We start from the raw sequence: 14171 nt of genomic DNA on the forward strand, positions 1-14171 counted from the left end.
TGGTAGGCTCATAATCTAATTTTGTACCTGAGGCAATGGAGGGTTAAGTGACTTGCCCAAGAGCAGAAGGAACGGCAGTGGGATTTAAACCAGGCACCCTTTCATGCTAAACTCAGTGCCCTAACCAATAAGCTACTCTTACACTCTGCTCTGAGGTGCAAATTGTTTAGTACTGCTCTTGTTCCATTTCTATGCAGTCCTGATTAAATAAAGGTAAAAGAAAAAAAATAACAAGCTGCTAAATGCTTTTTGCTGCTCAGAGGGGGATTTGAATCAGTACCCCTGGATTTCAAATTCTGTGCTTTAACAACTAAGTAACTCCTTTACTCCACTCTGAGATGCAAAATGTTTAGCGCCTTGAGCAGTGCTATATGTTCTTCACCCTAAAATATATAGCACTGCTCTAAGGTGCAAAACACCTTGCACCTCAGAGCAGTGCTAAATGTTTTGCACTAAGTAGCAGAGTGGAGGAGCAGCTTAGTGATTAAAGCACTGGTCTTGACATCCAGGGTACCTTGTTCAAATTCCCTTCAGAGCAGCTGGCTCACAGATCCCCCTCTCTCTGCTCTCTCACAGTCAGCACCAAGCAAACAGTCACAGGGACATGCTCCTGTGGCACTTTTTTGTGATTTAAAGGTGGCCTAAGTCCCAGTGCTCATCTGGCATTGGATGTTCATCTGCATGCTATACAGATTTGGGGGTAGACATTGCTGACAGTTATGCTCTTGACACTCCCCTGAACTGTCTGCAACAACTCTATATATTTTTGTGTCTTAAATGTTTTGTCCTGTCCTTTTGTAAAATACTAGCTTTTATGTTTTGGCTGCTTATAAAGTGTCACGATTGGGACATTTAAAACGTGAATAACACTTGTAAAATGGCCGCCTTAATCTGTTGCATAGCTGAGATGAGGCTGTTGGATTTCCATTTTTATGCTGAACAAGTCTATTGATGGGAACATAGTGATATTGCATGTTATGCTGAAAAGTTTTGACTACTGGGATTCTTTTCTTAAAAAGTGAGAAAAATAAAAACAAATGGCAATTCTTATTCAATGAGTGGAATGAAAATTTGAAGGTCGGCAGAGCTCGGTCATAAAGCTGAATTTTATGCACTTTTCTTCCTTCACAGTTTTAAATATAGTAATTTGGAAGCCAATTTAAATAATGGGATTGATATTTAAAAGGATTTTTTCAGTTAGGTTTGGGTGGTAACTATATAAATCCTTTGGCTTGAAAATTTTGCAACAGCGTTTGGCTGTGTATCTCAATGTTTGGTCAAAACTAAGTTATATGTTTAGGAGTAGACAGGATTGTAGACATTCTGGGGATGCAGGTAGCTCTGATATTCAGATAACTTTGTCCAGTTAGTAGGACAGGACAAATAGCAGCCCTACCTTAAATGGATAATTTATTTATTTCCTTCTAGGCATTCAGTGGTCCTGCTTAAATGGACAGGGCTGCTGAATATCAGGTAAAAAGATAAGCGGATGAAGTGTTTTCTTATTTTTATGCGATGGATGAGGGACTGAATATGGTCTCCATTGTTTATAATGCCGTAGTATTATGGAAACATTTTCATTCAGTCAGTTATATTTTTGTTTTTGAGAGTGAACAAAGAACTACATGACCTAGTTTACAGTAAAACTTATTGGTCTATAGAAACAGGGATTTTGTCATCTAGAAGCTAAAGGATAATATTGTGAGTAGTTCTTATCATTGCATTAATTATACTTTTCACTCTACAAATCTGTGTAATTTGAATTGCAAACACAGCTATCCTGGCAAAAGAGATCTATTTACCATTCAAAGTGAGATGAAAATTATTTAAATGAGTTAATATGTGTACTTGAAATGAATGAATGTTTATTCATGAATGTAGAGAAGTGTGTGAAAATTTCTGCATGTGTCTTGATGCTGACTCTGTTAATGTTTAAAATTATTCACTAAAGCATTGCTGTCCACAGTTTACCATAACCAAATATAAAGCATATATAAGGTTTGATTCACTAAGGCAGATTTTCCTAAACTTTCATCCACTGTGATTCTAGATGATGAAAACAAAAAGCAAAGCATGAAGGCAGCAGCAGCAGCAGTGCCCTGTGTATTAGCGTGTACTTGGAGATCTCAGTACTCTGTGTGGGTTTCCAGGCTAACAGGAAGCCCACATAGGAGGAGGGGGCTGGGCCTGTGAACATCTAGGTCTCACAGACCCTATGTTAACTGCCACTACTGGGTGGAGGTCGAGAAGGAGGTCATCGGTATTCCTACCCAATGCTCACCAGGCAGCGCACTAAACAAGGGCACTGCTTCCGCGGCAAACCCTACACCAGCTTGGAGCTGGCGTTAAGGTTTGCCAGGGCACTGGGGATGAATGGGGAGACCCTGTTTAGCATGCATTTGCATGCTTTGCAGGACCTCCAGGCCCTGCAACCTCCCAAACACAAGGGCCTGGAGGTCCGATGGACCTTCATACCCCTCACCCCACCAAAAAATGGGCCCACCCCGTCTCCAAAGCCCCTCATACCTTAAAGCAGGAGGGATTAGCACGCTTTCCCTCCTCCTGTGGGTGCCTTCTCAAAATGACACCACCCTGCTCTGCCCAGTGCATCTTGGGATGCGCTGGTGGGGTACCAGGCAGGATGCTGCCATTTTGAGGACACGCCCACAGGAGGAGAGAGGGAGTGCTAGTCCCTTCTCCTGCTTTAAGGTATGAGAGGTTTTGGGGAGACGGGACCACTGCTAGACCACAGGCTAGCCCACCGCTAGCCCGAGGGAGGGCCTGGTAAGGGTCCTACTGGGGTTGTGAGGGATCTGGGGTCCACCGGACCTCCAGGCCCTTGTGTTTGGGGCAGTGGGGTGTCTGGAGGTCCACTGGCCCACCAGTGCTTTAGGTTTGACAGGTCCGGGCTAAACCTGTTCTGTGGGATAAACCTATTCTATGGGAGGATTGTGCTTTGAGCAAATGCCCAGGCACAGTCCTTCCGCACTTTCCCCTTATGATCAACACTAATAACGTGGCTATATTTGCACTACATTGTTTTTAGAAATTTATCAACAGATGCTAATTGAGTTAGCACCGAGATTAGCAAAGGATTTTCTCTGTATGGATGGCAAACTTTAAAAAAAACCTGAGGCAGAACAATTACTAAATATTGCACAATACTATTTTGTAAATCAGTATTGCTACAGAGGAGCCCCTTTGGGACCCAAGATTAACGAATGCTACTGCTTACCAGCAAGTATCATAAATATACTTAGCATGGCGGTAGTTAAACTGGTATATTATTTTCTTGTATTGCATTTAAAAATAAAAAAAGATTTATGATTGCTGCAAAGCACAAGCATATTTGCTCAAAATAGCTTTAAAAGGTTTCTTCAGGTTTGAAAAAAAAAAGTCACTTTCAAACTTTGATGCTCACATTACAAAACCATTTTCACATCAAATAAGTTTTACAGTTATCCTACCTCTACGCCCTCCTTTGGGGGGGAGGGGTCTTCTCACCTCCTTCTTTCCCTGAGTGCTAACTTTGCTGGCACAACTTGTAGAACCAGCTTTAGACCTGCTCTTTTTAAACATTTGATTGGACAGACTTCATTTATTTAACCTCTGTTCATCAAAGTACTCACACAAATTATATATTTATATATATATATATATTAAACAAAAAACATTTATTTATCATATTGTGCCCAATAGGAATGAGTGGACCTCTGGTGTGTGCACACATTTGAGTGACAGATCAAGTGAGTTCCGAAGTATATTATTATCTTTGGGCACAATAAATGTTTTTTTGTTTAAAATATATATAATTTGTGTGAGTACTTTGATGGACAGATTTTAGGATTTTGTACTCTATGATTAGAGGTTTTCCCTTGAGTGAATAGCTTTCATTTATTTAACACCGAATGATAAAGTCACCTGGCACCAAAGTACTCATAGCACAGCAATGAACAGCACCTACTTGATAAATGAGCCCCATTATTTTTTATTACATTTACTACACAGATGAAAGAAGGAAAAATTATGATAAAAGTAATCTCTTTAACTGATTTTCTGATCCAGTGTTCATTGAACCTGTGGTTATTCTATGGAACAAAGATAGATATTTGTGTAATTGATGAGAACTGAAGAAATGGCAAATTAAAGAAAGAGTTCAGATGCTGCTGTGCTACTGAAGAGAAGACAGGTGTACTGCAAGTCATGGAGAACACAAAACTTTTAATTAAAAGTTCATAGCACTTAGTTTAGCATTTATATATCCATGTAGGCATTTTCGAAGTCAGTTAATTTGAATTGCTTCATTAAAAATAAGGTAATTGAATTGTTGACCAGTAAAGATAAATTATGACATGTATGTTGCAGGGGCATAGCTACGGGGGGGGGGGGGGGGGCACGGGGGCCTGGGCCCTCTGCAAATTTCATCCGGTCCCATGGTTTGGCTGGCAGGGGTCCCCAGCTCCCGCCAGCCGAAGCCTTCAGTGCAGTATCCGGTGCAGCTGTGTTCGCTGCTTCTTTCTTCTTGCTCCTCTTGTTCTCACTGACGCTGTTTTTGACGCATGCTGAGGCCCCCTTTTACCGCAGCGGGTAAATGGCTGTTTTTTGTTTTTTAAAGAAATGGCCATGCAGCAAGTGAAGCACTTTCTGCATGGCCATTTTTTTTGGTGGGGGGGGGGGACACACCACCACCCATAGAGGTAGTGGTTAGGGCTCCCATGCTAACCCAGCGTTAACCGGGTAGTGCACGGGGGTGGGAAATACTGCCAGGCTGCTGCGGTAGCCAACGGTACGTCTGGTGTAGCGAGTGGTAAGCCTGCGTTGGGCTTACCGCTGCTTAGTAAAAGACCCCTTTATATCCACTCCTACCATAGCTGAGATAATATTTAACCATCTCTCTGACCTCACGAGCAACTTTTTAAAAATTAGTTGCCTTACTTTCTAACTCTTCTTACTCTCTCTTACCTATCTATATGTTCCGTGTTTGCTTATAACCTTTACTGTCAATTAAAATGTTCTATTACGTACTGTGTTGACACTGTAAGTAGTATATTATGCCATACTTTGAATATTTTTACTGTTGTAATTGCCTATTGCTCATGTTTGATCTATTCTTACTGTGCACTGCCTTGAGTGAATTCCTTCTAAAAGGCGGTAAATAAATCCTAATAAATAAATAATAAAATTGGAGAGAAGTGAGTTTACTATACTTTTACCACAAAGTTCAAATGTGTGCTCTTATTTTTGACCATGTTTTAGCCTAAAACTATCTAAACGTACTATTGGAATTGGTTCTCACACCCTCACTGTTAGGCTTAGCTTACCCATGGACAAGACTTTCCTCTGAAGCATATTGGTGGACTGTGTGGCGAAACTTGGTACTGACACCCCCCCCCCCCCCCCCCCCCCCCCCCCGCACATCTGCTATGTGATTAAATAGAAGATTTCAATTTCCAGATCCATAAAAACTCGAGTACCTAGCAGATGAAAGCGAGCAATCACTGAAATAATATTTCTGACTGCTACAAGTGCCCTGGCAGGAACACAGAAGAGCAATTTCAAACATTCCAATATTGTTAAATTCACATCTCAGCATTTCAATTCACGTTATTCTTCAAGTCTGTTTCAGAGCTTGGTGTTTGTCTTTGAGCATGTTTAAGCTGGCAGAAATCAAGGATGTAAAACCAGTTGGATCTATGCTTTTTTTTTCTAATTTTTTCTAAAGCCTTTGAACATATTTGGGAGTAATACAACCTTTACTGTCTCTCTACACTTCTGGCACTTTTCAAATTGGGTATTCTTTTTTTTTTAGCCGTGGTAAGTGCCCTTGTGTTCCAACGCCAACAGCAGTACAATGGTACAAAGACAGCAACGACTGGTGAGTATGAAGAGACTTAGGATGAACCTCATTCATCAGACATGGAGATCAGAAAAGATTGGAATATATTAGCTGGTTATGCAGACTCTGACCGCATTATACAGTTTTTATGTGAGCACTGAGAAACTAGCTTTTTCTTTTAAACTTTTTCCATTGTTGGTGTTAAATGCTGGTTAATTATTCTTTCTAATTAACATAGTTATTTGTATACAAATACACAGAAAATATAGGTGTTCGATTTAATGTTGCTGCATTTAAGTAGGATCGTTCAATGATATAATAAGTAGGTGGCATAATGTTTATTTCAGCTGTTGGAAAATGCACATTTCACCATGCAGTGAATCATTGTTATAAGGCCATATAGTGTTTTACTTGCCACCACACCTTTCTGAAAACTGCTTGACAAAAGCAAAATTCAGATTGAAACAAAAAAAATTGTCCTGTACTTTCCTCCCGCTCCTCTGAGCTTCCAGGTCTGTCTGATTTGGCTTCTTTTGATGCCATGATCTTTTATCCTCAGCATCTGGTGTCAAAAAGCCAGTAAAAATTCATATTTGTTATAGGCTGATGAGGTTTTATTTGCATATCTAGAAATAACCAACAGAATCAGATAGAAAACAGGCTATCATTGAACTGCTTCTGATTTTGCTGGCTGGCAGCTGAGAGATATTTTTAGCAGAGCAGACTGGATTAACTGTGCAGACTGGACAGACTTTATCTGCTGCTGTGTTATGTTTATGCTCTTCTTGTGGATCTCTAGAATACTCTTGGGTACCTTACAAGAAGGTTGGATTCTTTGCAAATATATTTGTCAGCTGAAACCTAGTGTAAATGCCGACGCCCAACTCATGGCATTTTGGCACGTAAATGGCGCTATTCTATAATGCGTGCAATTTTTCAGCATGCCCCTGACCCACCCATGCCCCTCTCATGGCTATATCCCTTTTGAGTTGTATACTATGGGATTTAATTACTTGGTGTTGTAGAATAGTACACAAACAGATATGCACGCAAAACCATATTAGTGCCAATTAACCTCAGTAATTGTTAAGGTCAATTAGTTGACAGTTAATGGCTTAGTAACCAATTTGTTTGTGCACGCATCTTGGATCCATGCCGAAATTTCGATGCCATATGTAGAATCCGAGGGTGAATGCTCTGAACAGTCCTTTCAAACCTATCCTTACTGGGGATGGTTAACTTCTGCCAATCTAAGAGGACACTTAAGTACATACACTTTGAGTTTATCCCTTAAATAGCATGGTTTCTGAACGTTCAGCACCTTAAATAAAGGTGAAAAACAAAAGTTTAGACAAGCATCTTTCATTCATTGAGAGCTAATATAATTGACACAATAACAGTCTGGTACGTTCCCATTGCTTCCCGCTCAATATCAACCTTGCAGCTTTGTTTTGAACAATCTGAAATTTATTTTCATATCTTGTCGGTAGACCTATGTATAAAGAATGACAATAATCCAAAGAACTTAATAGTGAAAATTGTACAACTATTTATAATGCTTTCATATCCAGGAATAGTTTCAGCTGATGGATGATCTTTAACTTGGAAATACATTTTTAATAACAGAATTCACCTGTTCTTTCCTTATCCTGATGCCCTAAGACAGCATGTAAAGATCTTACTGACTGAACCCAGGGAACACCCTGATAAAACATGGGTAAAATTTGCAAATCAGCCTTTCCAATATCACCCAGTTCTAGACAGATAGGTTTGGAGGCATTAACCACTAGACCACTACTATCCTCACCTCCATTCAGCCTTTCCACAGTTTGATTCCTGTCACCAACAAGTGGTAGCGTTAGCTGGATGTCATCTGCATAAACATAAATCTTAAATCTCAGTATAAATAATTTAGCAGTTGTATCTGTCCATGCTTACAAGATAGGCACCTACTTACCCTCTTAAACTGGGTGCCTTGTTATACAATATTGTTCCACTTGTCACATCATTCCCAGTTGATCTAGGGAGCAGACACCCAGGTACTTTGCATGGCAGTGTCCTTCATTGCCACTGAGTCACCAGGTTGGCCGTCAGGTACTGTTTTTCTTTCCATTGTAAAACATTGTAGGATTATAGATGCTTTTTTCAGTGTTAGTATTCGTGAGGCTGAAAATTAGAATTTATGATATTATTTGGCCTTTATGCAGAGCAACTTAAACGTGTGAAGCATGATCTCTGCAGAAAGGGAGGTTTCAGAACAGATTAGCTGAAACACATATTGGATTTACAATTCTTTTTCAAAAATGATTATAAAAATGATTCTACTGAATTGCAGAATATGGCATTTGTTGTTGTTGGGAGAGCAAATCAAATTGGTATCTTTATCCAGCAGCATTTAAAGAAGGTCATTAAGGGTCAGATTTAGTGTTTCCATGTCATCATGAGATGTTAGGTATTTATTTTCTAACTATTATGCTAATGCAGTCAAGTGTTTTGTTTCTCTTAGGACAAGCAGGCCATCAGTATTCTCACATCTGGGTGACGTCATCCGGGTGCGGATGCTGTCCACCGTATACAGCTATTAGAAAATTCTAGCAACATCCCACCGCACATGCCCGGATGCCCAAATGCCTTCTTGCTTGATACACGAGTCAGGTTCCGCAGTCTGTTTTTTTTCCATGGAGCAGATAAGTCGCATCTTCAGTAGCTTCCCTTGTGTGTTTTCCTTCATTTTATTTTTCATTTTCTTCATAGTTTTTATTTTTAGTACCTTCCTCCTTTTTTTTTTTTTGTTTTTGCTCTTGAAGCTATCTTTCTTTTTCATGCTGCTGTTTAGACCCTTTCATGCCTGAGCACAAACTAGAGAGTTGCACGTGGACAGAAATCTTACCCATCCCTGCCCGTCCCAGCTGGAATCTCACCCATCCCTACCCATCCCCACTGGAATCTTACCCATCCCAGCCCGTTTCCACCCGTCCCCACAAGAATTTAACCCATCCCCATAAGAATTTAATGGTACATAAAAGAAAATTCCAGTCATCTCCCTCAGTCTCTCTCTGGATTTGAGCCACAGCACTGTAGGCAAGGAAGGAATGGAAGCTGAAACTTGGAACACTCAGTGTGCACATGTAAGATTTGTCTCTGATTTCTGGCACTGTGTACTGAGAGGTCGCCACATGCACGTGCCAGTAGGTCAAGTGACATCTGATGTTCTTGACTGTGTCAGAGCTGAGGTCTGCGCATCAGCCCGGGAGCAAAGAGGGTTAATTGTAACATAGTAAGTGACAGCAAATAAAGACCTGAACCAGTCTGCCCAATAGTCACACTCATTATCAATTCGTGATTAAATCAACAAGTGTGATATTATATACTTGATTATGGTCTTTCATGTTTCTGGAACATAGACCATAGAAGTCTATCTGGCCCTATACTTATGTTTCAACTGCTAGAGTTCTCGTTGAAGCCCACTCCAGTCTATTCGTCTTCTCATTTGTGGGATACAGACTGTAAAAATCTGTCCAGCACTGTCCTTATGTTCCAGCCACTGAAGTTGCTATCTAAGCCCTTTCTAGCCCATCCTAAACCAGACTGCCATATATTAGACACAGACCATACAAGTCTGCCCGGTGTCGGCCCTAGTTGATCACAGCCAGAGTCGCCATCTAAGCGTAACTTGACACATCCACACGCATGCAGCCATTTTAAGGTTAGGTTTTTTATAACTTCCATTTTCTAATTAGAGATCCTCTGTGTTCATCCCAAGCCTTTTTGAATTCCATCATCATTTGTGTCTCTACCACCTCCGTAACGGAAGACTTGCCACATTTGTGCTGTTAAAGCAAGGAGGAGGAGGAGGAGACACTCAAAGAACTTGGTACTCGGTAGATGAGAGGCTGGTGCAGTGCAGCTTATACTTCCACAGGAACCCCGCAGAACTGCTTCCATCCCTGTGGGTTGTGCGGGATTCCCGCGAATCCCATTCCTGTGCAGCTCTCTAGCACCAACCTCAATTTGAGCTTTGCCCCTTTTTGATGCTCAAAATTGAGGAATTTAATTTAGCTGTTCTTTTCTCGATGTCCAAGAAGATTCCCAGTGGTTTCAAACGGTGCGCCCAATACAGTCAGATGATCTTGGGGGTCAGCGCTCAAGAAAAAGATCTGGGTGTCGTAGACAATACGCTGAAATCTTCTGCTCAGTGTGTGGCAGCGGCGGCCAAAAAAGCAAACAGGATGCTAGGAATTGTTAGGAAAGGGATGGTGAATCAGACCAAAAATACTATAATGCCTTTGTATTGCTCCATGGTGCATCGGTACCTTGAGTATTGCGTTCAGTTCTGGTCACCGTATCTCAAAAAAAGTTATAGCGGAATTAGAACAGGTTCAAAGAAGAGCGACCATAATGATAAAAGGGGATGGAACTCCTCTCGTATGAGGAAAGGCTAAAGAGGTTATGACTCTTCAGCTTGGAAAAGAGACGGATGAGGAGAGATATGATTGAGGTCTACAAAATCCTGAGTGGTGTAGAACGAGTAGAAATAAAACGATTTTTTTACTTGTTCCAAAAGTACAAGGACTAGAGGACACTCGAAGTTACATGGAAATACTTTTAAAACAAATATGAAGAAATATTTTTTCACTCAACGAATAGTTAAGCTTTGGAACTCTTTGCCAGAGGATGTGGTAACAGCGGTTAGAGTATCTGGGTTTAAAAAAAGGTTTGGACAAATTCCTGGAGGAAAAGTCCATAGTCTGCTATTGAGACAGACATGGGAAGCAACTGCTTACCCTGGGATTTGTAGCATGGAATGGTGCCACGATTTCGGTTTCTGTCAGGTACTTGTGACCTTCTTGGTGTTGGGAATTGAGGGGTCCCGAGCCCCCCCCCCCCCCCCAAGAAGGCTAGAGTGACCTTAATCTGACTCCATCTCCAAATAGCATTAGTACTGGGGTAATCAGGGAGTTGTGAAGTTCTAAGAGGAATTGCCACTGAGAGAGACGTTAGGTCTAAGGGACCCGCATTAGTCCGCCTCTCAGCACTGGCAAGGAATAGATACCAGCCTTATGACAAACTGGATTTAGGCTACAGGTTATACAATGCAGCGAATGATAGCCTGATACAGCAAAAGCATTTATACTTACAGCCTTTCATCATTAAGTGAAGCCCACAAATCATCATTTGGAATGAGGAGTTTATTTGCTAAGGTATAAGTCAAATCAGTGATTGACAATAGGCACGTACAATCAATTAATTATAGGAATTTAATAAGCTGCAAACAGGTGTTAATTATTTGCTAATCTTTTATAATTTTTTACCAATTAGAGGTTTTACAAGGGAAAGCAATTAGGTAATTTGTTAATTCTGCTGGACACATTGGTTTCCCTTGGAGAGAGAGTGGCAACCCTTTTCTCTCTAACTTAAACCAGAAAATACCCTGATTTTTATAGGTGCCCTCAGGATATGGATAATATGACAGTAGATATACCTGATTGGATCTATGCTAATGTCATGGTTGTCACTGATTGGCTCATGCTAATGAGTAGCTTCTATCTTGCTAACATGGTTTTGTCTTTAGCTCGCTTGACCACAAATCTTAAGCAAGACCCTGCTCACAGGAAAGTCTCCCTCCTTTCTTGGACAGCTAGTTCCCTATTTTCTCTGCACCTGGCATGACTCACTCATTGCTCAACTTGTTTTTCTAACTTACATTAGAGAAAATTCCACTTTGTAACAGATACGGGCTTCCATTTTGTGCTGAAATCCTCCATTTTGTTTCCATATCTATTAACTTAACTTTTAGGCCTCAATCTGGGCTACAAACTAGGTCATACTTTTCCAGTAAGCTCCCAGTTATGTCAGCCATCAGATTTCTGACTCAGCCAAGGTCTGTAATGGCCTGAGCTCTATGACTGGGCCCACCACCATTCCAGTGGGGGGGTCTCTGGCTGTACCATAATTATACATTGGCCAATACTGGAAACAGGATACTGGGCTAGATGGACTACTGGTCAGAACCAGTATGGCTACTCTTATGTTCTTATGTATCTCTGTAATAGATCCATACAATTTGTGCATTGGGTGCCTCAAATCTAACCATGAGCCTAACTCTTGTCCTCTCTGTTTAAAAATGCAGTTGAGAACACAGAGGGCATGGAAGGTCCCAGCAGGAGAAACTTTTTGGCTCCTCGAAGGCTGATCCATCAACATAAGCACTGAAAGCATTGACATCAAGGAGGACTTCACATCCCTTGATATCGGGTGCTGATAATAGGCCCCGGGACCGGTCAGCATCTAACCCGATACCAAGGACGCTACATGTTCGACATTATCCTCATCGGCACTGAGGGGCCACAATGCTGAGCATCAAGGGAAGCCAAAGAAGCATTAGGATTGGTCCTTTTCAAAGCATGGTGCAGGAAGCGCTGTTATGTTGGCATCACCAGTGGGAGGGAGGCAGAATTTTTTTCCAACAAAGGTGGCCCCTTATAACCACTGACTGGTGGGTTCTTCAGATAGCCCGTCTCAGTTTCATTGGCATCAGAAACCACCAAATAGCCCAAAAGAGCATCTTACATCAGCTCTCAGCACAAGCAGGTACTTGTAGAGGAAATTTCAACTCTTCTACAGACCAACGCGGTTGAACCCGTCCCACCAGGGGATGAATGGAAGGGATTCTATTCCAGGTACTTCCTTGCGCCCAAGAAAATGGTGGATTCCATCCCATCCTAAACCTAAGGGCACTGAACAAATTTCTGGTCAAAGAAAAGTTCAGAATGACTTCCCTAGGCACCCTCCTTCTTCTGATTCAGGAGAAGTTTGGCTATTCTCTATGGACTTAAAGGATGTCTATACCCACATTTCAATACTTCCCAGTCATAGGAAGTATCTTATATTTCAAGTCGGGAAACATTACTACCAGTATCTTGTTCTGCTTTTTGGTCTTACGTCAGCTTCCAGGGTCTTCACCAAGTGTTACCAGTAGTCGCAGCATTGTGCACAGACTGGGAGTTTGCATTTCCCTACCTGGACAATTGTCTGTTCAAGAGCACATCGCAGGAGGAAGCACAAGAGTCAATGCATAGAACTATTTAGGTGCTGGAGCTCCTAGGGTCCTACCCCAAGTTCCACCTTCTCCCGACTCAGCGATTGAAATACATAAGAGTCCCACTTGATACAGTGCAAGCTCGAGCTTTTCTGCCCCTGGCAAGAGCAGATACCTTGATAATGTTTGCCTCACAAGTCTGAAGCAGCAAGCAGGTCACAACTCGGCATATATTGAGATTACTAGGTCATTATGGCCTCTATGGTGCATGTCACTCTATGGTCCGCTTCAGGTTGAGAGGTGGGAAAGTGGTATTTTTGGTGGTGCTCACTTCAGCTCGCAGAATCGGTGAGCTTCTTGTCATAGAGGCTGATCCACCTTACACAAAGTTTCATCACAACAGAGTAGTTCCTCGCACACACCCTAAATTCCTTCTTAAGATTGTGTCAAAGTTCCATCTTAGTCAATTGTTTTGCCAACATTTTTCTCAAAACGGCATGCCCACCCTGGCGAAAGTCTATTGCATACCTTAGACTGCAAGCGAGCATTAGACAGTCCACTCATCTGTTTTGTTTCTTTTGACCCAAACAGGATGGAGGTAGCCATCGGCAAACACACTCTTTACAGTTGGCTAGCAGATTGTATCTCCTTTGTTTATGCCCAGAGGCTGGCACTAGAGGACCATGTCAAGGCTCATAATGTCAGAGCCATGGCTACATCAGTAGCCCACGAGATCAGCTTCCATCGAAGAGATTTGCAAGGCTGTAATTTGGTGTTCAGTCCACACATTCACATCTCATTATTGCCTTGAGCAAGGTATCCGGTCAGATAGCTGGCTCAGTCAGACAGTTCTGCAGAATCTCTTTAGTGTCGAGAATCCAACTCCACACTCCTAGGCCCAGTTTTGTTCTGTTCCAGGCTATGCTTATATATGGTTTAAGGTTGATTGACTTCAAGGCCTCGTTGTTTTGAGTCCCTATTGTCTTAGCCATGTTTTCAGTGAGCCTGGTAGCAATGGATTCCCAGATGTGAGAATACTGATGGCCTCCTTGTCTTCAGAGAAAATGAAGTTACTCACCTCTAGCAGGTGTTCTCCAAGAACAGCAGGCCAAGTATTCTGAAAACCCTTCCACCTCCCCTAGGAGTTGTATTCCTTCAGCTATGTTATCCTACTGAGGAACCTGTGCGTCAGGCAGGAAGGTACCTACGCATGCACGGTGGGGCACTGCTAGAATTTTCTTATATGCTGGGCATCGTCTTCACCAGGCTCCATCAGATGATGTCACCCATCTGTGA

The 14171-nt window shown here is 41.8% G+C and overlaps 1 protein-coding gene across 3 annotated transcripts in view; it reads left to right on the forward strand.

The window, feature by feature from the left end:
- Positions 1-14171, forward strand: part of SFMBT2 (Scm like with four mbt domains 2) — a 229729-nt gene that overhangs the window by 73660 nt on the left and 141898 nt on the right. For 2 of the 3 annotated variants that reach the window (XM_030216279.1, XM_030216280.1), the window contains exon 5: positions 5810-5875. The exons of the other annotated variant lie outside the window; for it this stretch is intronic. In XM_030216279.1, the coding sequence (XP_030072139.1) occupies positions 5810-5875 (66 nt within the window). The remainder of the gene's footprint in view (positions 1-5809; positions 5876-14171) is intronic. 3 annotated transcript variants of the gene reach the window in all.

This window comes from Microcaecilia unicolor, chromosome 10, assembly GCF_901765095.1.
Source record: "Microcaecilia unicolor chromosome 10, aMicUni1.1, whole genome shotgun sequence".
Taxonomy (NCBI): Eukaryota; Metazoa; Chordata; class Amphibia; order Gymnophiona; family Siphonopidae; genus Microcaecilia; species Microcaecilia unicolor.